The sequence below is a fragment of the Zeus faber genome (genome assembly GCF_960531495.2).
Source record: "Zeus faber genome assembly, chromosome: 1".
Taxonomy (NCBI): domain Eukaryota; kingdom Metazoa; phylum Chordata; class Actinopteri; order Zeiformes; family Zeidae; genus Zeus; species Zeus faber.
In genome coordinates, this window is record NC_137193.1 from 21,051,886 (window position 1) to 21,078,035 (window position 26,150).

At 46.6% G+C, this 26,150-nt stretch overlaps 2 protein-coding genes across 2 annotated transcripts in view; one reads left to right on the plus strand and one right to left on the minus strand.

Moving 5' to 3' along the window:
• Nucleotides 1-12,365, minus strand: ncaldb (neurocalcin delta b). Its single transcript, XM_080007904.1, has 4 exons — nt 12,159-12,365; nt 3,468-3,906; nt 2,280-2,385; nt 1-2,052 (listed from the first exon to the last, which is right to left on the minus strand). Exons 2-4 carry the CDS (start codon nt 3,843-3,845, stop codon nt 1,958-1,960), a joined length of 579 nt encoding a protein of 192 aa, XP_079864030.1. The 5' UTR covers nt 3,846-3,906; nt 12,159-12,365; the 3' UTR covers nt 1-1,957.
• The window catches only part of LOC307235708 (glyoxylate/hydroxypyruvate reductase B-like), a gene marked incomplete at its 3' end in the record, with an annotated part of 23,057 nt that continues 8,466 nt past the window's right edge, over nt 11,560-26,150 (plus strand). The window contains exon 1 of the mRNA XM_080007883.1: nt 11,560-11,657. The remainder of the gene's footprint in view (nt 11,658-26,150) is intronic.

The window sequence follows — 26,150 nt, forward strand, 5'->3', positions numbered from 1 at the left end:
TTACACGTCAAAATGGACGTCCTACATCTAACACATAATGCAAGTAACGATACAAAATCTACAAAATGATATTGTGACAGGTTTTTTTTGTTCGACATATAACAATTGTACAGTATAAATGGTTACAATACTGTTGTTTTTTTGTATTAGTCTATATTTGGCACTTGACCACAAAACGCTGCTTTAGATGAAATACAGGACTCAAACCTGATACACAACTTCAAAATGCGGAGAAACTGAGCTCGCCAATCAGTGGACGTTCCCCCCCCGGCCGCACCGTCACCATCATAACATGTTTACTGACCACAGACCAGAGCATGTCAAAATATTACACGCCATCAAGTCCGCCTTGAACAATGTTGAGTTTTTTGGGGGAGAAAACGAGTCTTCTCTATGAATGTTAAGACCTCTGGGGGAGGGTTCACTTCAGATTTCCATCTTTCTATCAGCAACAGCAAATGCAGCTTTATGAGCCCCGTCAACGCTGGGAGAGAAAGGTACAAATGAACAGGAAGTGATCATCATCAGCTTTCAAATTACACCTTTTCAAGAACTTGCAAGTTTCCAGGTATTTCCCTGGGAACACGTAGAAAACAAGAATGCTTACAGACCATGGGAGTACAGTCTGACCTAAACGTTACCATTTTTTACCACCGTTTTCATTCACCGTGAAGAACGGAAGATGGGATATCTTGAACTGAACGTTTTTTTGTCATATTGAAAACATATTTTGACAGTTTGTACGAGTGGACATTCAAAGACTGATGCATGTGGTCCTCTCCCTCACACAACGTGCGTAAATATGATTGAATATATGCTGTACACATTCATTTCATGATTGTCAAGTAAAAGAAAATAAATTGTTATCAATAACTTAAAATGTCAAAACCTTAAAGTGAAACTCTTTCATTGTGGCAAGCAGCCACAATGAAAACACAGTAAAACAATACATGTGTTTACATAATATCTATATATATCATCTAGCTCTTTGCACACATTCTCCTCCAAACCATAGTTGAAGTAAGATGCTCACAGCTCTGTTTAAATCCAAAAGTGTCAACTTCATACACCAGTTGGTAATATGTGTGTGTGTGTGTGTGTGTGTGTGTGTAACTACAACTTGGTATAAAAACATAATGCCATGGAACAGATTGACTAATGTGCGTTTTCTCCTGTGAAATTCAGCCTTGAACCTATTTTTATGTAACATAAAAAAAAAGAAAATTATATATAATATATATATATATATATATATTTTGTTTTTAAATCCTGGACCTCTCTTATACTTAGCCATGAATATTTGTAAAACAAAGAAAAAAAAGAACTAAATCCAGTGTTAGCATGGAGACAGGTTGCCGAAAGAGTTCCAATGATGATAAATCCTCAGTAATTTGGAAAGACTAGCCCAACATCGAATGACCGAATCAATACGATGGAAGAAAAATGATAATTTTCCCCCCTTGTAGTCAGGGGATATTTTTTTAAATACGTCAGAAAAATAAAAATGACATCACATTTAAAAGAACCGCACTCTCAGCTCAATTCTGAGAAGGATGAAAATACCAAAATTTGCTTCACTGTCACGAGCAGCTGTGTTTTCAAATGGAGAGCGGAGAGCGTGGAGTCAGTCTTTAAAATGTCTTTGTCCTTTGTACAGTGTTTGGGGCCCAGGTCTGTGACAGGGGATTTTAACAGGCAGACACACACAAGTCAGCTTGTGTAGGTAAAGAATAAAATGTAAATAATGTGGGGTGGGGATTTGAAGAACACACGCTATCATTTGCATGACGGATGTACGCAACACACGGAACTCCATGTGCTCATTCCACTTCGCAAAAAAATAAAAATAAAAAACACACTCCCAGTACAGAGTGATCAGATGTCGACGATCCAAGGTTGAACTGGGAGAACATGAAGACATATAAATCAAACTGCAGTGAAAACAAGTCCAGGACTCTTATTGGCCGGCGCTGCTGGGGTCACACTGCAGCAACCTGACGATGGAGGGATCGTTCTTAGCTCCTTCAACAAACTCCTCCAGGGAGAGTTTACCTGAGAGAGAGAGAGGGGAGGAAATAGTTTGTTACTCAAAAGTATATTCAAAGTAAACCCATCAATAAACTGAATAAATAGCACTTTCACCATTGGTTCTATGCTTTCATACAATGCCCTTCATGTAAAACTTGAAATCAAATGCCCTTGTGTCGGTCATGCTGTACAAACTAATGTGCCTGAATATCGACTGCTGTCGTAACAGATCACAAAGATAATTCTCTTACCATCTCGATTTAAGTCCATCTGTCTGAAAATCTTATCTGTGCGTTTCTCTGGCGTGGACTCGTCCTCGGGCATCTTCATCACAGCAGAAACCATCTTGTAAATGGCCTGGAAACACAGAGGACGGAAAGACACGAAAGTTGAGCTTGAGCTTTTATGCTTACTATGATCTACCAAAAAATAAATAAAAAATGTATGAGGCTATTTGGGTACATAAAAAATAGGTAATTCATATAATTGTGTGAGTAATGATTAAATAATTTCTCCCACAATGACAAATTATAGTCATTATGGGATACAAAAAAACTGCTTTGGACTTCCTCGGATTTCCCGGTTGCAATTACTCGAGTGCATTGATTATGATATTCATTTCCAAGGTGACACGGTGCTCCATCGAAAAACAACAGGACAAAGCAGTTTTCGCGATTGTTCTGAACGAACTGAGAATAACACAACGGTAAAAAGCAATACGAATAAAGCAACAACATCTCATATAAGTCGTCTCATTGTAAAAACCATACAGAGAAGCTTTGAAGATGTTTTTCTTTACAGAGAAGGAATAACTGCACCATATCTTCATTATATTGTATTGTCTTTGTTCTGTTTTTTTATATTTTTTCTTTTGTATCCCTATTTTTATTTACTTTTAATTATCTGTTAAGCACCGTTTGAACTTTGTTACTAAAAACTGCCAAATAAACGGCAAGAAAAAGTTTATTATAATCACAACACGGAAATAAATCTTGCCTGCACTCCATTCACCCTCAACCCTCCAACAATCGTCACTCGTTTTCTTGAGAAGTCACATGTAAACCGCTGAAAACCTGAAAAGGATATCGCAGGGGGGCTAAATGTAGCGCAGTGCTGCACGGGATCCACTGGGTTCTCGAAACCCAACATGATCTGAGGCCTGGATGGAAATGACTGGTTTCTAAAATTACACAGCGGCGGGTTGTGGACGGGCAGCAGATGGATACATGCGACAGCAGCTGGTGTGGACAGATGAGCCCGACGTTATTTCACCGGAGGAATTCCTACCCACTGGGGCACAGCGGCGGCGTATGTGGGGAAACTTGACATACAGGAGGGGGATTTGGAAAAGGCCGCGCGGGGGTTCAGCGGCTTAGACAGAAATAAAACCACTCGAAATGTGGAAAGAAAATAAAAGCAGAGACGGTGGCGGGACTCACCGTCACAATCTCCAGCATCTCGGCCTTGCTGATGTAGCCGTTCCCGTCCAGGTCGTACATGCTGAAGGCCCACTTGAGCTTCTGGTCGAGGCGCCCGCGCGACGTGACGCTCAGCGCGATGATGAACTCCCTGAAGTCGATGGTGCCGTCGCCGTTGGCGTCGAACGTGCGGAAGACGTGCTCGGCGAACTTGGAGGCATCGCCGTACGGGAAGAAGTTGCCGTAGATCTTCTTGAACTCCTCCTTGGAGAGGGCGCCGCTGGGGCAGTCCCTCAGGAAGCCCTTGTACCACTCCTGGATCTCGTGCTCGGTGAAGTCCGTGTTCTCCACCAGGTCCTGCATGATCTCAGGACGGAGCTTGCTGTTCTGTTTGCCCATGGTTCCTGCTGCTGCTGCTGGTGGTGGTGGTGCTGCTGCTGGGAGGAGGCTGGGGTCTGATCTGGGGGAGAGGGACAAAGAGAGGGAAGGAAGGAGATAGAGAGAAAATGTTTGAAACGCAAGCATGAGGAGCAGTAGAAGAGGACATTTTTGAAGCACAGATAAAATAGGAGGCCACAGAGAATATTGTCCATGGAACCAAGCACATGAGTAAATAAGAAAAATAATAACACACACACACACACACACACACACACACACACACACACACACACACACACACACACACACACACACACACACACACACACACACACACACACACACACACACACACACACACAGCTATACCTTAACTTGTTACAGAGGTGTGTCTAAGTGTTGTGAAAACATAATTTGGGTGTGTGTGGTCTTTGCAGATGCAACCCCCCCCCCACTTCCTCTAGAAACGAACCTTACTAAACGTTAATCTAAGCACAGGCAAATCCAACCTTCGACATGTTCACGTTATGAAAATATCCCATTTTTATTATCCATATTGCAATCTGTATTTGTCATTTATTCAATAAAAAAAACAACAATAATAATGTGGATGATCAAACTCATTTGGCTGTTGACAGGATAAGAGAAAACCTATTTGTTCTGCTGAAATGAAGTATCATCATTTCTGGTAAATGTTGGGAACAGTTCAGCTGAGCCTCAAGACAGAGCGAAGTCGTTCTAAGAGGAGCAGAGGATAATGACGGCCATGTCAGGCCAGAAGATGGCTACGTCATTTTGTCTAAATGTACTTTTTTTTTTTATAAAAATCTAGGACAATTGTTAAAAATAACTACTATTAATGATGTTACCTTGAGTGGTATTGCCCTCATCCGGTGCATTATTATCTTCCTCATATTGAGGCCCAAAGTGTAATAGTTACTTAATGATTAATTTCATATTTAATGACCACACACACACACACACACACACACACACACACACGCGCACACTTCATGAGGCTGCACGGGAAGCCTATGTTCCAGAGATATACAGGAAATGCTTTCATGAAGCCGACCTAAACTGCAATATAGAACAAGATAAGGGTACTTTATTAATCTCCAAAGGGAAATTCCAGTGTTGCAGCAGCAGTGACATACATGACAGAACACAGTTTTTGACTCAATTACCACACACACACACACACACACACACACAATATATATATATATATATATATATATATATATATATATATATATATATATATATATATATATACAAGTGCAGGCCTAATCCTTTTAATTAACTGGCTTTTGGCAAAGTAACAGCACATTTAATGACTTCGCTGCTGTTTCCTATAGTGGCTGTCAACAGCAGCATGAAGGCTGGAGACTCGGGAGATTAGCACCTGTTTACACACTCGCCAGTTTTTTGGACAATGCAGCGACGCTGCGATCGGCAGCATCCCAGCAGCATCCCAGCAGGGGTGGTGTTGGGTGTAGCTAAACCACAAACTGAAAGTGTATCTGCCTTTCAAAGAGAAAGAGAAAAACATCTCTGCGAGCAAAGGAGGGATGTGTACAGTTCAAAGATGAAAGGAGAAGACAAAAAACACGAGTTGCATTGAGGAGGCTGCTGAATCTGAGACAGGAGGATGCTTGATTTATAGGTATGGACTGTAATTGGTTTGGGATGTTGGTCTGACATCGGCAATAAAAAAAAAAAAGAAATGTATAAGTTTCAGAGAATAACCCCATTACAAAAATCTGATGTCAGACTTATCATGCATGTCCTTTGTGACCCATAAGCATATTTTTAATAGTGAAAAATAGATTATAAATCAATTATTTGTCTGTATAACCCCAAGTTAACAGTCTTAATCGCTACCATTAAGTGAGTAATGAATCAGAATGGTAATCGTAATTCACTCACATGTTACATTTGGGATTACAAATGAATATAAGCGGGGGAAAAATGGCATCAATGCACACCAAAAGAATAACCTGTTATTTAATTTATGAATTGACATGCTGCTTGTTCAACCACTTCACACCGGCACTCTCGGAGAAAGCCGCTGTGTTGCAACCACAGTAACATCGAGCTTTACGCCCACCACACATCCATCGTGCAAAACAACCATTGCACCATGTGCACATGCAAAGATTCATCGAAGTCTAAGCACAGCGTCTACACAGACAAACAAAGATCGGAACATTTTTACGTCACATCACTTTGAATAGACGGCCGCTCCACAAATAACAGATGATGAGGGACTTAACATAGGGTCAGAATGGGCTCTTGCTTAGCGCTGCAGTGGACCATGTGATCCAAAGTCCACACACACACACGCACACGCACACACACACACTTTTATAAACAGGATGTAGTCACTCGGCTAATCAACTAGCGATCCTGAGAGCGGCCACTGGTTTCATTTAGAAACCCATCCTTCATCTCCCCTGCGAGTCCCCTGCAGAGGAGAACGACCACATTGTCTGTATTCTGCATTTTAATTGCTTAATGGATTGTTGAGAGTTTCCATTCTCACCGAAGGTGTGTCGCCATGGTGACAGACTATATAATCATGTGCATTTTGGGCAGTAAAAACGATTATAAAAAAAAAATCCAAGTTAATCACATGGTGTGAGTCAACTTGTTGCGGAACCATTCTTTGCTGATTGCCTTTCAATCAAAGTCAGAGATGTTTCACATGATAAAGTGTTTTGAATAAGAGCGAGCTGTAGAGCGTTCTTATTGATACGCATGGCAACTTTGTACATGCCAGATAAGGGTGCAGGCTGCAGAGGCCAAATTTTGCATGGTATATAAGTTTGCCTAAAAGAGACATGTACATTTAAAGGTGAGGCGATCACTGCTGCTGATAGTGTGAAGAAGACGAGGGTCAGAGGAATTTGGTTATCGATGTGACTTAGTTGAATAGGTCCATCTATTTGGGTCTTCTCCATCTATGACAAAATACTCTACTTTCAATGTTGGTAAAACTCAGGCTACATAGTTATAATGGACTACAACATTATGTGCTTCAAGTGAATGCCACTAGTATCTACAGTATAATCACGAATGTATTTCAGTGAAACACATAGTACCGAACATCAATTTAAAAGTAAAACATTTCTGAAAGATAAAAACATAATCATAATGCAACACGGCTTCGAATAATTCAGCTGCTTCTTTTTCGTTTTTCCCTAATAGCCCTCCTAGAGCACATCTCTGGCTGGGATTGTATTTTCTGTTCCCCATAATTACTTAGATCCAGTGAATTGGGGGTTTCATGGATCCTCAAGAGCTCAGACGTACCGTAAGCAGGCAACGATAAGCACAGCCACATGCTCGCCCATCCTTTTTAAACCAAGAACCAGTGCCACCAAAAGTCAGCGCTGAACATCCTTTGAACTGGTCATCCTAAGGACTCAGCTATTTCAAGAACTTCTAGGCTCCAAGGCTCATAGACCACAATAAACCTTTAAGGCGCTTACCTGCTGCACCTGGCGGGCCAGTGACGATACAGTTACATAACCAAGCAAGGGGTGGCTGGCCACGTGTTAAACCTTTGCCACCGCTGACAACTCCGCCAAGGTTGAGACAGGTGAGCAAGCAAGCTGAACGGCAAATGTAACTCCTGAAGTGCGTGTGAAAAGAACTCGGACCTGCACATGAAGCACTGACCTCAACCTGCTCAGGTCCGAACACGCCAGCACTCCATGTTCCTATAGCACAGACTTAAAAGACTTCACTAGAGAATTGTTTCTTTGACCGCAGCTTGAGGCCTTAAGGCAACTGGCAGAGGGCAGCAGTGAAAGCTGGTGTGTGAAATGATGATTCATCCATTGAAAGAGGATTTCAGGAAAAAGGTCCTTTGTTGGGGCTGTTATCAGAGGAAAAACAACGCTATTCCCGATACAGAATGTTACGTCTTTTTATGATTGACTTCATAGGCAATGAGGGCCAGAGATTGTGTTAAGGGTCTTCGAAGCTACTGAAATCGACCCAATCAGTTCCATTTAATCGTGTATGACCAGCAGCACTACTTCAGAGCAAGACATGCTGTCCCAAATCAGACAGATTTCACTGGCCATTCCACATCTGGGTAATTGCTTTCCATTGGGGAAATGACTGCCTCCTCTTTCCCAGCACCGACAAGAAGAATATTGTATCCATGCAGTTCAATGCAAAGATTACCCTGGATCCACTCTCAACATGCTGAATTGAGAGCCATGTGCAAAACATTCATCCAAGGGATATCTTGTGGCCGACTTAGGTAATAGGCAGAGGTCTCCATTTAAATCTTCCAGGTAAAGCTTAGCCCAAGAGTCCCTCCGATAATCCAGCAGGTACAGACAGAGTACAGGTGGAGGTGGACGGACAGAGGAACCCAGCCAGGGTGAATGACAGAAGACACTGAAAGTGAGTTTCTGTTTGACGTCCATGAATGAAACATAACGCAACATGGTACACCACTGACCAGGCCGGGGACTCAAGGGCGTTCGTTCATGGCTTAGGGTGGGAAACAATTTCCATTATTATTATTATTATTATTATTATTATTATCTTTTCATTTTTTTTAAAATTTGCAACCTGATAGTTACTCACAAGACAAAGTTGTCAATCATCATTTTGCATCGGTGATTGCTTCAAATCTAACAAACCAAGAAGCAGACTGATCTGCGCGTAACAATATGACTTATAATAATATAATGTTATAAATATGAATAAGACCAAAGCTGTGTTAAAACCAAAATTCAACTTTTAAATCATTTCAAGTCCATCTAGTTATGAATAGTTTTTCCTATACTGAACAGATCTGATCCTAAAACTTTGTCTTAAATGAGACTGGCTTTTTGCTTTGCCCCTTCAACAATCAGGAATTTGCTCACGTCCCGTACTGACCAATTCAAAACATAATGTTCTGGTTTTTCCAATGTTCAATTTTATATACATAAAACTGAATGTACAATCGTTTTTGTTTCATTTTTTTTTTACTTTTTCAGTGAATCTATGCAAATACAGGTGAGCTAGAGCTTTCTGTTGCTCTGTATATGGTATCCTGCCACTTCCATACCAGCAGATCCGACAACACAGAATACACTCAATATAAATTAAAGAATTGAATCTGAACAAATCTTTAGATTTATTTGTATGTATTCATCTTTGTTCACCCGGATTCCTAAAATATAAACTGAAGTGTGATTGAAACACAGGTGGATGTTTCAGGTGAAACCACTACTAATATTTTAGATCCTCATATCTATGCCCTCTAACCCCTTTAAAAGGAAGACAGCCTACTCTGTTCTGGGCAAGTTTTATCTTAACTATCTCAGCTTAAGGAGCTTTAATATATGAAATAATGAAGTAAAATAGATCAGGAGAAGTTTGTATAACTAACATTCAGTTAACCAAGGCATTCCAGTATACACCACATCATTTTAACTTTACAATCACACCTTAATGTGGCTGCAATGAATAGGTAGAAATCCTTTAAGTCATGAGTCTCTGAAATGCATTCGCGAAAAATACCTCATGGTCAATAAATTCCCCCGACAAACATCGACTGCCGCTGTGGTGTAAGCTTTGGAGGACCCTTACTCACGTTGCAAGTATGGCGACCAGAGCTGGTTGCTGAAGTATGTATACTATGGATATCTGACTGAAACCCTAGCTCCTCCGTCCTTCAGTAACATCAGAAGTCGGTCCCTGTCCAACCTGTTCCAGAAGATCTTTGGCTCTCGGACATCTTCAGGACATTTTCAGCACATTTCGTAACATTCCCCCGACTCTTAAACATCATAGGTTGATCATGCTTAGCCATGAAACAAACCAAACATTAAAATGATCTCTTTAAGTGCAGTAGGAACTGTCCCTGCCCACGAGAACATGACATGACCACATCATACTGCTTTAATCTTTCAACGACATGCTTAACCCTTTAAGACCATTACAATTCGCAACCAGTAATGTGACATTGTGATCTAGCGTTTTAAAGAGCCAAATACCTTAACCATGAGCTAAAAGCATTTCTCATAATCGACCTATCATCCCGTAGAGCGACACATTAAAGGATTTGTCTTTACGTTTGCTAAAATCCTGGTCAACCCGTTGAGTAACATTATTCACAGATGGCACATAATCATAATGCAGCCCACATTAACGTCATGCCTCAGAGCACTGCAGATACACTACACTGATGATGAAGGCCATTATGAGGAAAATGAAGACTGAACACCATAAAAGCTAAAAGGTTTGATAGACTATGACGGACAGATGGAATGTGCAGAAGCACATAGAACTTACACAAACAAACACATGATCACCCACAAATACAGTCCCTCACACCAAACAGTCAACGCCGCAGGGAGAAAGCACTGTTTACTTTTCCCTAAATTCATTGACATTCCTGTGAGAAGCCATCTTTCTCTGCCCCTTTTTTCCCCTGAAAATGTCCCCCCCCCCCCCCCCACTGTCTGATTTTTCTTTCTTCCTTTTATTCTCTTCCTGTGTAACAGCCTTTCCAAGCTCCACCATTCCTCTCCCCGTTAAGGTCCGTGTTCCTTCCAAAAAGGAGGCAAACTGCACAGACGAGCCTAACTATAGGGAATGCTGCCGCTGTGGTCCGACTGGCCTCAAACAAGCACACAAAACACCCACGCAAGCCAGAAATAGAGCCCTGCTTAAATATAGCAGATATTCATCAAGCGTTTAGCATCTTGAAAGTGTTTGGGTTGAAAGTGTTCGGGTTGACGGGACGGTGTGACTGACACCAAGGCGGCCATTATCTTTTGACTCCACCCAAGTGTGATCGGCTCCACGGTCCTTTGAGATATCCTGCTGTGATTCACGCCGTAAAGAGAAGTTTCTCTCACGATGCGAGAGTGTTTGTTTGTGAGCAAATTCTTGACAGAAAGCACCTCGGGCATGTGGGCGCTATGGCATGTCATGGACACACGGCAGCGCATTTCTGTGCGGGCCACCTGGAAGGGCCCTTCGTGTTTCCACACATGCAAGGGTCCTCTTTCCCTCCTCTTACATTACCACGCTGTCCGTCCCTCTGAAGTGAAGGCTGAAAGTCTTATGGTCACAGCCGACTCATTTCTGGCTTTATTTGGGAGTATGGGGGGGGGGGGGGGGGGGGCTGAAATGTATACCAGCCACCAGCCGGTCTGGCAATATGTTGTGTGTGCCTCGTTATTGCACAATCTAAAAGCTACTTTAGTCTCAAGACATGATGCACACTTTTTGCATTTAACTGCACTGGTATAACTGCGTGCGAGAGGATCCTGAATTCTTGAATTTCATTTAAACTGTAAAGTGAACCAGTGAGAATACCGGTAGACACGTTGTGTGTTGAAATTCCATTCCTTTACCAATGATGCTTTATTTCCAAATTCCAATTCCATTCTGCGGTAAAACGCAGATTAAAACGACAACCTACGCAAAAAAGTTGGAAAACTAAACCCCAACACGAAAAACCGATGACAAGAACTGTCCTCGCAGATGGATTCTATACTGATCGGACGTGACATGTCAGACTTCAGTGGAGAACCCAGCTCTTTACATCACCTACGCAAAAAAAGATGGAAAATTAAACCCCAACACGAAAAACCGATGACAAGAACTGTCCTAAATCACACACACACGTCACTCATTCGCTCTGGTCTGATCCTGACATTTCAAGTTGAATTTTTCGCATGCATTACACGAGTAGGGTGCAGTGAAACGACAAAAGGTCAACCCCAAAGGCTGTGCAAAACAAAGCAAGTGGAGTATTACGAATAACAACATAATCGAACTCAGACGAATACAAAAAAGCTAAACGTAAGTAAAAAGATCTATATATGAATATGCGTGCGTGTGTGTACAGTGTGCAGCAGAGCATGTAGGTGAAGTAGCAACACAGTAGTAGCAGAATACAGCAAACTCACTTACTAACCGGAGTAGGAATTATCAGATGAGGCTGCGTTTTTTCCTTTTTGTTTTGTTTTTGTTTTTTTCTTAATCACCCCAAGCAATGCACCCTGTTGTCTGCACTGAAATCAAGACTCCAGCCAGCGTCCACGCCACCGACCCGAGTGTGACATCACACACACTTCCTGTTTTGTCCTCTCGCTGGCGAAAAAACGAAGTGAACAGAGGCGGAAGAACAGCCTCCCCTCACGCCGACACAATCGCAACAACAGCGGTAAACAGACAAACGGAAGCGACTCAAACAGTCAAAGTCCACCTTATCAGGGAGGAATCCACCGAGAGGGAGAGAGAGACGGGGGGGGGACACGTGTCTCCTCTCACCTGAGTCCAGGAAGCGGAGGGGAAACTCACCTGGCGTGGGAGTGTAGCGGTGCTGTTTCTCGGGGGGTGGGGGGGGGGGGTGTGTGTGGGGAGGGGTGGTGGTTGTGGTTTTTCTAATACTCCATTTAGTTGGTTTTCCCCCCCGGCCTCTCGGTGTCTTCTTGCTGGGGGCGTCGGGGTGCGAGGAGGCAACAGGCTGCGAGAGGCTCCAGCTGCTTCGGGGTCTGAACGACACAAGGTCCCGCTTGAGTCGCAGACCTTCAGCTAAGCCCGCAGAGTCAGGCTCCGCCCCGCGCGCTGACGTCAACGCTCCCTGGTCACATGGGACGTCGGGTGGCCAATGGGGGGGGGGGGGGCAGCGCGTTGTCCTGCCAACGTGAACCTCTACCCACGCCATTCATTGGGATATGGAAATAATAATTAAGAATTCCAATAAATCCAATGGAAAGACCCCGGGAGATGAACGGCTTTTAATACGAAATGATGAATATTTGAAAAGAATCAGTGGCGGTATCTCTGTGTGGCGGATTGAATCTACTGAAAAGGCCCCTAAACTATTGAGGGGATTGCTTGGAATAGTTCAAGACCAGTAATACAACATTAATCACTATTGAAAATCATTTGCTGCTGTAGCAGTATAAGTATTCGTAGTAGTAGTAGTAGTAATAGTAATAGTAGTAGTAGTAGTAGTAGTAGTAGTAGTAATAGTAGTCATAGTAGTAGTAGTAGTAGTAGTAGTAATAGTCATAGTAGTTGTAGTAGTAGTAGTAGTAGTAGTAGTAGTGGTAGTAATAGTAGTAGTAGTAATAGTAGTCATATTAGTAGTAGTAATAGTAGTAGTAGTAGTAGTCGTAGTAGTACTAGTAGTATTAGTAGTCGTATTAGTAGTAGTCATAGTACTAGTAGTAGTAGTATTAGTAGTAGTAGTAGTACTACAGTAGTCATAGTAGAATTAGTAGTAATAGTAGTAGTAATAGTAGTGATAGTAGTAATAGTGTAGTAGTAGTTACAGTAGTAGTAGTGTAGTAGTAGTAATAGTAGTAGAAGTAGTAGTAGTAGTCACAGTAGTGTAGTAGTGCTGTAGTAGTAATGTAGTAGTAGTAATAGTCATAGTAGTAGTGTAGTAGCCATAGTAGGGGTAGTAGTAGTAGTGTAGTAGTGAAATTATTAATAGTGGTAGTAGTAGCGGTAGTAGTGTAGTAGTAGTAGTCATAGTAGTAGTGTAGTAGTAGTAGTGGTAGTAGTGATAGTAATAATAGTAGTAGTAGTAGCACTAGTGTAGTAGTAGAAGTACAGTAGTAGTGCAGTAGTAGTAGAAGAAGTAGTAGTGATAGTAGTAATAGTAGTAGTAGTAGTAGTAGTCATATAGTAGTAGTACAGGAGTAGTGCAGTAGTAATAGTAGTAGTAGTAATACTAGTATTGTAGTGCAGTAGTGTAGTAGTAGTCATAGTAGTAGTAGTAGTAGCATAGTAGTGTTGTAGTAGTCGTCATAATAGTAGCAGTAGTTTTAGTAGTGTCGTAGTAGTAGTAGTTTTTGTCATCATAGTAGTCGTAATAATAGCTGTGCAGTAGTAGTAGTAGTAGTAGTAGTAATAGTAGTAGAAGTAGTAGTAGTAGTCACAGTAGTGTAGTAGTGCTGTAGTAGTAGTACTGTAGTAGTAGTAGTAGTCATAGTTGTAGTAGTAGTGCAGTAGTGTAGTTGTAGTAGTAGTAGTCATAGTAGAAATAGTAGTAGTAGTCATAGTAGTCATAGTAGGGGTAGTAGTAGTAGTGTAGCAGTGTAGTAGTAGTAGAAGTAGTCATAGTAATAGCGGTAGTAATAGTAGTGTAGTAGTGCAGTAGTAGAAGTGTAATACTAGTAGTAGTGATGTGGTAGTAGTAGCGGTAGTAGTGTAGTAGTAGTAGTCATAGTAGTGTAGTAGTAGTAGTAGTAGTGGTAGTAGTGATAATAGTAATAGTAGTAGTAGTAGCACTAGTGTAGTAGTATAAGTACAGTATTAGTGCAGTAGTAGTAGTAGTAGTAGTAGTAGTAATAGTAGTAGTAATAGTAGTGTAGTAGTGCAGTAGTAGAAGTGTAATACTAGTAGTAGTGATGTGGTAGTAGTAGCGGTAGTAGTGTAGTAGTAGTAGTCATAGTAGTGTAGTAGTAGTAGTAGTGGTAGTAGTGATAATAGTAATAGTAGTAGTAGTAGCACTAGTGTAGTAGTATAAGTACAGTATTAGTGCAGTAGTAGTAGTAGTAGTAGTAATAGTAATCATAGTCCTAGTAGTAGTGTAGTAGTCGTCATAATAGTAGCAGTAGTGTTTATAGTGTAGTAGTAGTAGTAGTAGCAGTTGTAGTCATCATAGTAGTAGTAATAGTAGCAGCTTGTATAGTTGTAGTAGTGATAGTAGTGACAGTAATAGTAGTAGTAGTGTAGCAGTTGTAGTGATAGTAGTTATAGTGGTAGTAGCAGTAGCGGTAGCAGTGTAGTAGTTGTAGTATTAGTCATAGTAGTAGTAGTATAGTAGTGTAGTGGTAGTAGTAGTGTAGCAGTGTAGTGGTAGTAGTTGTCATAATAGCAGTAGTAGTTTTGGTAGTAGTAGTAGTAGTAGTAGTAGTGATAGTAGTACAGTAGTAGCATAGTAGCAGTAGCAGTAGTAGAAGTAGTAGTAGTAATAGTCATAGTAGTAGTAGTAATACTAGTGTTGTAGTGCAGTAGTAATAGTAGTGTAGTAGTAGTAGTTATAGTAGTAGTAGTAGTAGTAGAAGAATAGTAGTGTTGTAGTAGTCATCATGATAGTAGCAGTAGTTTTAATAGTGTCGTAGCAGAAGTAGTTCTTGTCATCATAGTAGTAGTAATAGTAGCTGTGTAGTAGTAGTAGTAGTAGTGATAGTAGTAGTAATAGTGGTAGTAGTAGTAGTAGTAGCGGTAGTAGTGTAGTAGTAGTAGTAGTCAGTAGTAGTATTCGTAGTGTAGTAGTGTAGTAGTAGTAGTAGTGCAGTAGTTGTGGTAGTAGTCGTCATAGTACAGTAATAGTGCAGTAGCAGTTGTAGTAGTAGTAGTGGTATTAATAGTATTTGCATTAGCAACGTGATAATGCACTTTGTAATAAGTCTTGCACATATATGCTTTATCTGTCTTGCAAACAGATTATCCATCTTGCAAACATCCTTCACCCGCTTGTTGGCTCTTTTCAAGTCGTGCTCATTTCAAGTCCTTTCCTGTAACAATGCTTGTATGATGGCGGAAGACAAGACGCATGGTAGTGATCATCTCTGCGCAGCGCCGACTGCCGCCATTAGCCGGTGTCCCCCAGCACATTGGACAGCATGCTTCTCTAAGGTGATTAGTAGAAGTCAAAGCCCCGGGGCTTATTCACTTTGTGATCCGGGGAACGTTTTCTTAATGGCCTTATAAAGAACATCCAGGACGCCTCGCTCCTGTTGAATCAGCAAAAGTCCTCCCCACACTGTGGACTGACGGCCATGATGCTTTGTTGCAACCGGCTGCAACGCATTAAACAGTTCTGTACATTCAAAGTGAAAGGCAACACATGCATGATAAGCAGGACCCTTCCTAAATGGATGGCTCTAGCTGCAATGCATGCACTGGTGAGGACACTCTCACCTTTACTTGAAATAAAATCCGCCCTTCAGGGCTTTTGTCAATCCTGGAAAATCACTTTAGTTCCACAATCGATTAAAAACAATAGAAACACAGCAATTGAGTACAAACTTTGTATAAAAAGGGTTAATAATCAAAAAGCCCCCTTGCAAACAAGGAGATTTTTTTCCAGTGTTTCAATGAAGGTCCCGAATATATTTGCAATGCAACTTATGATACATTACCCAGCGCTGATGCATGCAATTTGGCCAAGATGCTGTGGCGCCTCACACTGATTCTGTGCTGCAGAGAGCATTTCAGCACACAGCAGTGCTTGGGATGCAATGCCTGGGTGTGAAATTGAAACTGATGGCCTTTTTCCACTCAACAGAAGTCCTCGCCTGGAAGCTCGTCAGTCTATTTGACCCCTGGGGGAGAGTCCCTGAGTACCGTCTAGCTAGCGCTGTAACCTCTGACTAATAGGTTTGCATAACATTGATCTGACTGGCTCCCCATTAAAGGGTAGCAGCACACACATGCGCAACCGCACGAAGGCCTGGCTTGCAGGCAAGAGGCTTTGAAGTGAAGACCCACCTCCTAAATCAGCCGGCCCATGTCTCTACACGGGCTCTGTCATTAGGTAACAGCGACTAAGTCTAATTAGCTGGCACTGGATGAAGGAGCTGCTGTGCAGCACAGCAGAGGACTGTTAACCCTTATCAGTGATTATCTGTTACCTAACTGGACGCACACCTCACCTTGTGCTGTTATTTAAGGACAGTGATGAGGAACAAGCCCAAGGAAGGTTCACTCCATACACCATTGGTGTGGAGGAGTGTTTTGTGTGCAGTCTATTTCTGAGCCAACCACACACACAAGTTTAGACCTTTAGGATAAGGTGAGGATTCCCCTTTGAGAATCGATGTTGTAGTTGTGACAGTTTCGCTTACCACCCGCCACCCAAGTGGCGTTTTCAGGGGTCTCCAGCACGGAGACACAGACAACGGGGTTGTAGACACACCAGTTTATTGTAGAGAGTGGGCTAGGTGGAATAGTTGGACACATGACATGACAAGGGCTCCTCCACTGAGTGTGTGTGGGGATGGGGGTTTTAACTGTTGCTCGTTAGACCAGCCAACGAGCCACAGGTATGCAGCCACTCTGAACCAATTACCTAGAACCAAGTCAGGTGCGGCTGCTGAAACCACAACATCCCCACACCGCATACCCCAACACCAAACTGAGGCCAGGGAGAATACCTGGTCCGGAACAGCGCAGCCCACCGCCTTCCTACCCCCAGGGCAACAACAGACTGCCCCTTCCGGGGCATGAGGCCTCGGGCTGCTGCGTTGGCTCATGAAGGCGTGGCCAGACTTGGCTGCTTGGACGTGTGGCCTGTCTGCTGGGCTGCTGGATGGTCCTGGCGGTGGCTGCTGGACAGAGTAGCTAGCCGCCAGTGGTTACCTGTGGTTGTTGCTGCGGCTGCTTCCCCCCTGGTCCTTCACTGGACCTCCTGGGTGCTGCTGCTGTCAGTCAGGAGAGGGTTGGTACTGGAGCCGCCCGGTGGCTCCAGGGCATCTTCGGACGGCCCATCTGTGTCCCTTCCCTGTGCTGGGAGTCCCTGTTCAGGTGCCAGTGTGGCAGTTTCGTCTATCACACGCTACCCAAGTGGCTTTTTTGACCTCTCACACAGAGACACAGACGACGGGGTGTAGACACACCAGTAGGAGCCTTTCTGTGTGGAGTTTGCATGTTCTCTTAACGTCAGTAAGGACCCCCACGAAAAACATGCACACATCACCATCGTCTGACCAGTGATGGACACTTGGTACCAGGTCCCCGGGCATGTCGACGAATGCTGCCCACTGCTCCTGGCTGCCCCCCCAGAGGAAGGATAAGCCAGGATGGGTTAAATGCAGAGGCCACATTTCACTGGCCACCAACCAAAAAGCATGTGTGTGTGTGTATAAATATATATGCATGTGTTGTAGTGCGGTGTGTCATGTCACAAATAAAGATTCCTAATTCTTCTCAACATGTGTCATGACGAGGGCTCCTCTCCTGAGTGCGTTAGACCAACCAACAAGCAACAGGTATGCAGCCACTCTGGTCCTGATCAGTCAAAATGGCAATACATACACGCACGGGAACAAAAGGTACAAAAATTACTCTTCAAGAATATCAGTTTACTAAACAAGATAAGACAGAACGTCAATTAAAATGTAATGTCATTAATGGATCTTTCCAAAGTCACTTTTTTAGTCTCACTCTATGTCATGATCCATTTTTAATAAAAAAAATTATAATTTGACTGGACACTTGTCTTTTTACTTATCATACAAAAGATGATTCATTGGACATTGGAATATGAGATTCAACAGCATTTGGGGACAGGGGATTGACAAAATAACAAAAACAACTAACAGTGTAATAATATCAAGGAGTCGGGACACACTGAGCTTTCAGCACAGCTGCAATACCTCTTGCAACACCATCATACAGGTTCTGAACTGTGTGCACTGGAATATTGCATCGTATCGCACCAAACAGGAACACGGCCAGATGAAGGAAATAGTATGAAAGATGACTCATGACTCATCGGACCATATGACTTTCCCCCCTTTATTTGGGTTTTGTGCTCTTTACACCGGGTTCTACGCCTTTGTGTGTGTTGGCTTCAGGTACAAGCAGTTTCTGAATGGGAGCCCTGTCATAAATTCCAGAATTGTGGAGCTCACAATGTAGCTTTTGTTGAGGTTGTTGCACAGAGGTGGTGGTTGAATTCTGTGGTCATTTTTGAGGCATTCATCCACTCTCCCTTCAAGTATCTAGCTGTCCCTGTCGGTGAATTTCGACCTGCAACTACTGAGCCTCTTTGCAGTTAAGAATATTCTGTCGTAATTTCTGAATTGATGACGGTTTCCCATGAGACATTAAATGTTTTGCGAAGACGTTTTTGTGGCTGACGGACCTGCAATTTTGGCTATTGCTTTGAAACCTTGCTTCGATATCAAATTGCTAAAAGTCTAACTTGTTTCATAGCTGAAACATACAGATTTAAATAGGAATTTGATACACACATTACTCTCATAATTTCGGAGATAATTCACAATAGCTTTCAATATATACACGGGTGGGGGGGACAAATATTTTATATACATAATATTAACAGTGTGTAGTTTAAAAGCAGTTAACAAGTTGTCAGGAGGCTCTGCCCCTTAGGGGCTACGCTCCTATTGGTATATCCCTAACCGAGTATGCGGAAGTACTTAAATGTATTCATCCACTCGCTTCAGTAAATCAGGATGGAGCAGCATAGCCAATATAAACCCCGGAAGTGTTCCCTTTGTCCTCTCTTTTCCAATTCAGCTCACTCATCGAAGACGACTCCAATATCAACATTTACATTGCAGAGGAGGTCAAGTAGGAACCTACTGTACATGCTTCCACCATGTCTCTGTTCACACACGCCTCCGTATCGTCAGGCACGTGCCGTGTCCAAGCAGGATTTCCACGGCTGCACGAGGGCAGCGCCCCTCATGGGACACACTGCCTCTGCCCGGACCACCGTCAAGACCGGTGCCTGGGCGTGTTCACACAAGGTACCTCATTGCTGGTTGCGGCCCAGGCCCAAGGTGGGACTCGCACGGCTGCACTGGGACAGCAGCGCCCCTCGTGGAACATGCTGCCTCTGAGCCTATGGTGCACAAGCGCCTGAACCCCCGGACAACCGGCAAGACCGGGGCCCAGGCGTGTTTACACACGGTACCTTGCTACTGGGTGCGGGACTCCCACAGCTGTGCAAGGACAGCTCCCCTCGCGGGAAGCGTTGCCTCTGAGTCGAATGATGCGTCAAACGATGCCCGGGCGTGTTCACACACCATGACTATGGCATCGCACTCCACGGAGATGCAAGCACCCCTGGCAGCGCGCAATAATCACTTTTATGGCAGGCCCCCGTTGGGCTGTGTCCCTGCCTGTCAGGCTGGGGCCAGCATTCACTGTGTAAGCGCTAGTGGTGGATGCCTGGTGGCATCCCCTCTGCGTGTTGTCCCACTTGATGGACAGTACACTGCGAGGGGGTTTACACGTTACAATTCCGCCGAACCACACCACCCTTCCAGGGCCTGGTGTGGTCAGTGAGGACGTCACCGAAGAAGGCTGCAGCTCTGAATGCAAAAATAGAAATTGCGCCCTTTCCTCAGCAAGGGAGCTGTGACGGTGGTGCCCATGGAACTTTGGGTTTTACCCAAACAACTTCCTGGTTCCGAAGCGCACGGGGGGTGTCCAATCCTGGATCTACGCATACTGAATTGCCACATAGCGACTCGCACATTTTGCATGCTCACCGTGAAGGAGTTGTAGGTGTTCCACAAGGGGAAATTCTGTGCAAACATCGACCTGAAGATGGTTACTTCCATGTCCCGATAGCACCGGAACACATGAGGTTCCTCTGTTACGGCTTTTAGGGGATAGCCTACAAGTACACCAGAGTACCGTTCGGCTACACGTTCGCTCCTTGCATGTTTTCCAGCTGCGTCGGGAAAGCGCTGTTGCCACTCCTGATACTAGCCTCCTCCATGGAGCTAGTGGTCACTCACACCAAGCTTGTCAATGCCCACCTCACAGACTTGGGGTGTTAGGAGGTGTGCTGAGTGAACCCAGGTGCAGAGAACAAGGCAGAGGCGAGGTGGCAAAAATAGAGGTTTACTCAAAACAAGTACAAAAACTGGGCAAAAACAAATAAGAAGTCTCGGGAGCTTGGAACAAGAGTGTTGTCATGAGGTTAGACAAACTCAAGACTGAGCGCCCGAGGACACAAACGACAGGGTCTAAATAGGGATGACCAAACGAGACACAGGTGAAACATATCATCTAATGAGGCAGGGTAATCAGGAACAGAAATAGGTGAAGCAGAGCAACCTTGAAAAGGCAGTACTGGCGGCATCTAGTGGCTGATGCTGGTAGGACCCGGGCGAACCCTGACAGGACCCCCCCCGTCTAGGAACGGCTCCCAACGTTCCTCCAGGGAGTGTCGGGTGGCGACGGCGGAAATCCTGGATCAGAGAGGGGTCCAGGATATCCCGGGCCGGAACCCAGGAGCGCTCCTTCGGCCCGTAACCCTCCCAGTCCACCAGGTATTGCAGGGCCCCGCGGACCCGGCGGGAGTCCAGGAGCCGGCGGACCGTGTAGGCGGGCTGACCGTCGATGATGCGAGGCGCCGGAGGAGGCCTCGTGGTGGGCGCCAAGGTGCTGGTGACCACCGGTCGGAGCCGCGACACGTGGAAGGTGGGGTTTATCCTCATCGACCTGGGGAGCAGAAGACGGTATGCGGCAGGATTGACCCGCCGCACAATCTTGAAGGGCCCAACATACCGTGGCGCGAGCTTGCGTGATTCCACCCGTAATGGAAGGTCCCTGGTGGACAGCCAGACCCTCTGGCCCGGACGGAGCATAGGCGCTGGTCTGCGCCGTCGGTTGGTCTGGATCTGCTGCTGCCGGGATGTCCTCAGCAGGGCCTGACGAGCCCTCTGCCAGGTCCGTCGGCACCGCTGGACGAACCGCTGGGCTGACGGCACTCCCACCTCTGCCTCCTGCTCCTGAAACAGAGGAGGTACGTACCCAAACTGGCACTCAAACGGGGACATGCCAGTGGAAGAGCAGCGCAGAGTGTTGTGAGTGTATTCCGCCCACACTAGATGGTCGCTCCAGGAGGCAGGGTTGGAGGACACGAGGCACCTCAGTGTTGTCTCCAGGTCCTGGTTGACCCGCTCCGTCTGGCCATTGGATTGCGGGTGGAAACCGGAGGACAGGCTGACGGAGGCGCTGAGGAGCTGGTGGAATGCTTTCCAGAACCGGGATGCAAACTGCGGACCGCGGTCTGACACCACGTCCAGGGGCAGGCCGAACACCCTGAAAACGTGCTGCACCATGAGCTCAGTAGTCTCCAGAGCTGAGGGGAGCTTGGGCAGAGGAATAAAACGGCAAGCCTTTGAGAACCGGTCTACAACGACAAAGATGACAGTGTGGCCCCGAGACGGTGGAAGGCCGGTGATAAAGTCCACTGAGAGGTGTGACCAGGGCCGACTGGGGATGGGAAGGGGATGCAGCAGCCCCATGGGACGTGACCGGGGGTTCTTGTTCTGGGTGCAGATGGTGCAGGCAGCGACGAAGGACCGGACGTCCTGCTCCATGGTAGGCCACCAGAAACGCCTGCGGAGGAACTCGAGGGTCCTGGAGATCCCCGGGTGGCCAGTGAGGCGGGATGAATGCCCCCATTGCAGGACTTGTGATCGGACAGCCTTCGGGACAAACAGGTGACCCGGGGGCCCGTTGCCGGGATCCGCCTCCCTCCTTTGGGCCTGCCGGACCTGCGTCTCGATTCCCCAGCGGACCGGAGCCAAGATGCAGGAGCTCTGGAGAATGGGCTCGGGGAGTTCAACCAGCTCAGGAGGGTCAAACTGTCTGGAGAGAGCGTCGGGCTTGAGGTTCTTGGACCCGGGACGATACGACAGGATGAAGTTGAACCGATTGAAGAACAAGGCACATCGGGCTTGACGGGAGTTGAGGCGTTTGGCCTCCTGAATGTATGTCAGGTTCTTGTGGTCGGTCCAGACGACAAATGGGTGTTGGGCCCCCTCCAGCCAGTGCCGCCACTCCTCCAACGCCAGTTTGACTGCCAGTAGCTCCCGGTTCCCTATGTCATAGTTCCGTTCCGCTGGGGTGAGGCGACGGGAGAAGAAAGCACATGGATGGAGCTTCCTGTCGTGAGTCCTTTGGGACAAAACGGCCCCCACTCCCACATCGGAAGCATCCACCTCCACCACGAAGGGTAGGGTAGGCTCTGGTGTGGCCAGGACAGGGGCAGCGGTGAACCGCATCTTGAGAGCCCTGAACGCCCCCTCAGCCTCCGCAGTCCAGGCGAAGCGGGCTGTGGATGTCCTAGTGAGGGCGGTGAGGGGAGCTGCCACCGTGCTAAAACCCCGAATGAATCGCCTGTAAAAATTGGCAAACCCGAGGAAGCGCTGCACCTGTTTGACCGAGGTGGGTGGTGGCCAGTCCCGGACGGCCTCGGTCTTGGCAGGATCCATCTGGACGTGACCCTCGGTGATGACGAACCCCAGGAACTGAACGGTGGTGGCGTGGAACTCGCTCTTCTCCAGCTTCACATAGAGGCCATTGGCGAGCAGGCGGTGAAGGACCTGTCTCACATGCTGTATGTGTTCGGGAAGGGTCCTGGAGAAGATGAGGATGTCATCGATGTAGACGAACACGGAGCGGTTGAGAAACTCATGGAGGACGTCGTTTACAAAGGCCTGGAAGACAGCGGGAGCATTGGCCAATCCAAAAAGGCATGACCAGGTATTCATAATGGCCGGTAGGTGTGTTGAAGGCGGTCTTCCACTCATCCCCCTCGCGGACGCGGACGAGATTGTATGCGTTTCGAAGATCGAGTTTGGTGAAGATGGTGGCGCCTTGCAGTTGCTCGAAAGATGTGGACATGAGAGGAAGGGGGTAGCGATTCTTGACCGTGATCTTGTTCAGACCACGGTAATCAATGCAGGGACGCAGGCCGCCATCCTTCTTACCCACGAAGAAAAACCCTGCGCCCGCCGGGGAGGTAGAAGGGCGGATGAACCCTGAGGTGAGCGCCCCCCGGATGTACTCCTCCATGGCTGTAGTCTCAGGGGCAGAGAGAGAGAAGAGACGTCCTCGAGGAGGGCAGGTGCCAGGCAGAAGGTCGATGGCGCAGTCATAGGACCGATGGGGAGGAAGCGTGGTGGCCCGTCTCTTGCTGAAGACCTCCCTCAGATCGGCATACTCGTGGGGCACTCGTGAAAACTCGGGATGGATGGGACCGTGAATACGGACTGGAGCCAGGACACGGACAGGAACTCCGGAGTGGGCAGGGGCCCGAGCTTGGACACGGACTGGAGACTCGAGAGGGTGAGAAGACGGACTAGAACGAAGACAGGTGGTGTGGCAGGCAGGGCCCAATTCGGTGAGACGCCCGGAGGCCCAGTCCAGATGTGGGTTGTGACGGGCTAGCCATGGGTAGCCCAGGACCAGTGGAAACTCAGGAGAGTGGATGAGGTGGAGCTGGATTACCTCTGAATGTTTTCCCTCCAGTGACAGCCAAAGGGGGGCGGTGAGATGGCACACGCTACCGGAACCCAGTGGTCTTCCATCCAGGGCTGTCACCGTGAGAGGATGCTCTAGAGGTGCCAGAGGGAGCTTTAGGGCTTTTGCTAGCCCTACATCCAGGAAGCTTCCTGCAGCGCCGGAATCCACCATAGCTTGGAGGGAGTGATGTTGATCTCCCCAGGCGAGGGAGGCAGCCAGCAGGACCCTGGTCGCCTCGAGCTCGGGAGAGAAGGTTGGCCTCGTCGCAGTTCTCCCTACCCTGGACGAGAGTTGGCTTTTCCCGAGAGCTCAGGGCAGGAAGAACGGAAATGCCCCGGGATCCCACAGTACAAGCAGCAGCGCTCTCTCATCCGCCGGTCACGTTCGGACCGAGAGAGCCGTGTGCTGCCTACTTGCATCGGCTCCTCCCTTGATGCTGGAGGCGAGCTCAGGATAGCCAGGAGATGCTCGGGAGGCCTCGTCCCCAGAGCCGCTCTGCACACTGGTGTTGGTGAAGCGGGGAAATCGCGTTCCCTTTGTCTCTCCCGGAGGCGGTTGTCCACCCGAATCGCTGCATCGATGAGCGTGTCCAGGTCCTCCTGCGCCTCCCGGGATGCCAGCTCGTCCTTGACCCCCTCATTGAGGCCCTCCTGGAAGGCCGCGATGAGTACCTCGCTGTTCCATCCAGACGCCACGGCGAGGGTGCGGAATGCGATGGCGTAGTCCGCCACGCTCTGTCCCCCCTGGCGGAGCCGGAGTAGCCTTGTCGACGCCTCCCTCCCACTGACTGAGTGGTCGAACACTCGGCGCATCTCTCCGGCAAAAGCCTGGTAGCTGGAGCAGGCCGGGGTTTGCCGATTCCAGATGGCTGTGGCCCAGGAGAGTGCTTTGCCGGTGAGTAGCGTGACCACGTATGCCACCTGTGAGCGCTGGGTGGGGAACTGTGACGGCTGGAGCTCGAAAGCCAGGGAGCATTGTGTCAGAAAGCCACGACAGCCCCCTGGGTTACCGTCGTACCTCTCTGGCGCCGGCAGTCGTGGTTCGCGGTGCTCTGGAGGACGCGGGTCCATGGGAGGCAGCGCTGGCGCAGGGGCCATAGGTGGAGCCTGTGCCTGGCTCTGCTGGACGGCCTGGGCGAGCGACTGCAGGTTGTCCAGGACTTGTTGGAGAAGCCGCTCGTGTCGGCCAATCGCAGCCCCTTGGTTCGTCAAGGCCACCCGCAGGCTCTCCACCTCTGGAGGCTGGCTCTCTGCTGGGTCCATGGTGTGGCTCAGTCTTGCTGTTAGGAGGTGTGCTGAGTGAACCCAGGTGCAGAGAACAAGGCAGAGGCGAGGTGGCAAAAATAGAGGTTTACTCAAAACAAGTACAAAAACTGGGCAAAAACAAATAAGAAGTCTCGGGAGCTTGGCACAAGAGTGTTGTCATGAGGTTAGACAAACTCAAGACTGAGCGCCCGAGGACACAAACGACAGGGTCTAAATAGGGACGACCAAACGAGACACAGGTGAAACATATAATCTAATGAGGCAGGGTAATCAGGAACAGAAATAGGTGAAGCAGAGCAACCTTGAAAAGGCAGTACTGGCGGCATCTAGTGGCTGATGCTGGTAGGACCCGGGCGAACCCTGACATGGGGTTCGCCATCAATTTGGAGAAAAGCACTCCAATACCAAGCCAGCAGATGACCTATCTGGGACTGCAGCTGGACACCGTGCAGGTGAGGGCCCGGTTGGTAGTGGGCCACCATTTGAAGCATGTATGTGTGTTGGTCACTGTCACTGCATGGGTGCATGTGTTGTGGTGTGTGTGCCATGTGATAAATAATCTTCTTCTTCTTCTTCTTCTTCTTCTTCTTCTTCTTCTTCTTCTTTAATCATGTCATCTCTGACTCATCGATGGTTATTGTGTCGCTTTGAGATGTTGCTAAATTTAGTAGAAATCACTGATCCTCCAGTACATCATGATTCCCATAGTTAATAAGGAGGAATATTCCATGTCTGATTTAAAAGCATTTCCAACTGAGACAAAATACAAGGAACTAACGTCATTGCCTCGTTGCCAACGTTACCTAGTGAATTTTTTTTTTATTATTCCAATGAGTCAAAGCTCTGAAAGGCTTTGTCATGCTAATAAGCTGAGTCACTTTGGGTCTCTGGATGCACGTCAGCAATGTAATGTGCTGAGAGAGAGAGAGAGAGAGAGAGAGAGAGAGATGGAGTGAGCGAGAGATGACTTTAGGACTTTAGGAGTCAGCGTCTATTCTGCTACTGGCTCCTCACCTGCCTGCAAACATGAGCTGGCATACAGTGG

Coding starts and splice junctions, on each gene's coding strand:
- ncaldb (XM_080007904.1), bottom strand. CDS start 3,845: ATGGGCAAACAGAACAGCAAGCTCCGTCCTGAGATCATGCAGGACCTG. Junction 2,386..3,467: donor AGATGCTGGAGATTGTGACG/GTGAGTCCCGCC, acceptor CTGTGTTTCCAG/GCCATTTACAAGATGGTTTC. Junction 2,053..2,279: donor GATGGACTTAAATCGAGATG/GTAAGAGAATTA, acceptor TCTCTCTCTCAG/GTAAACTCTCCCTGGAGGAG.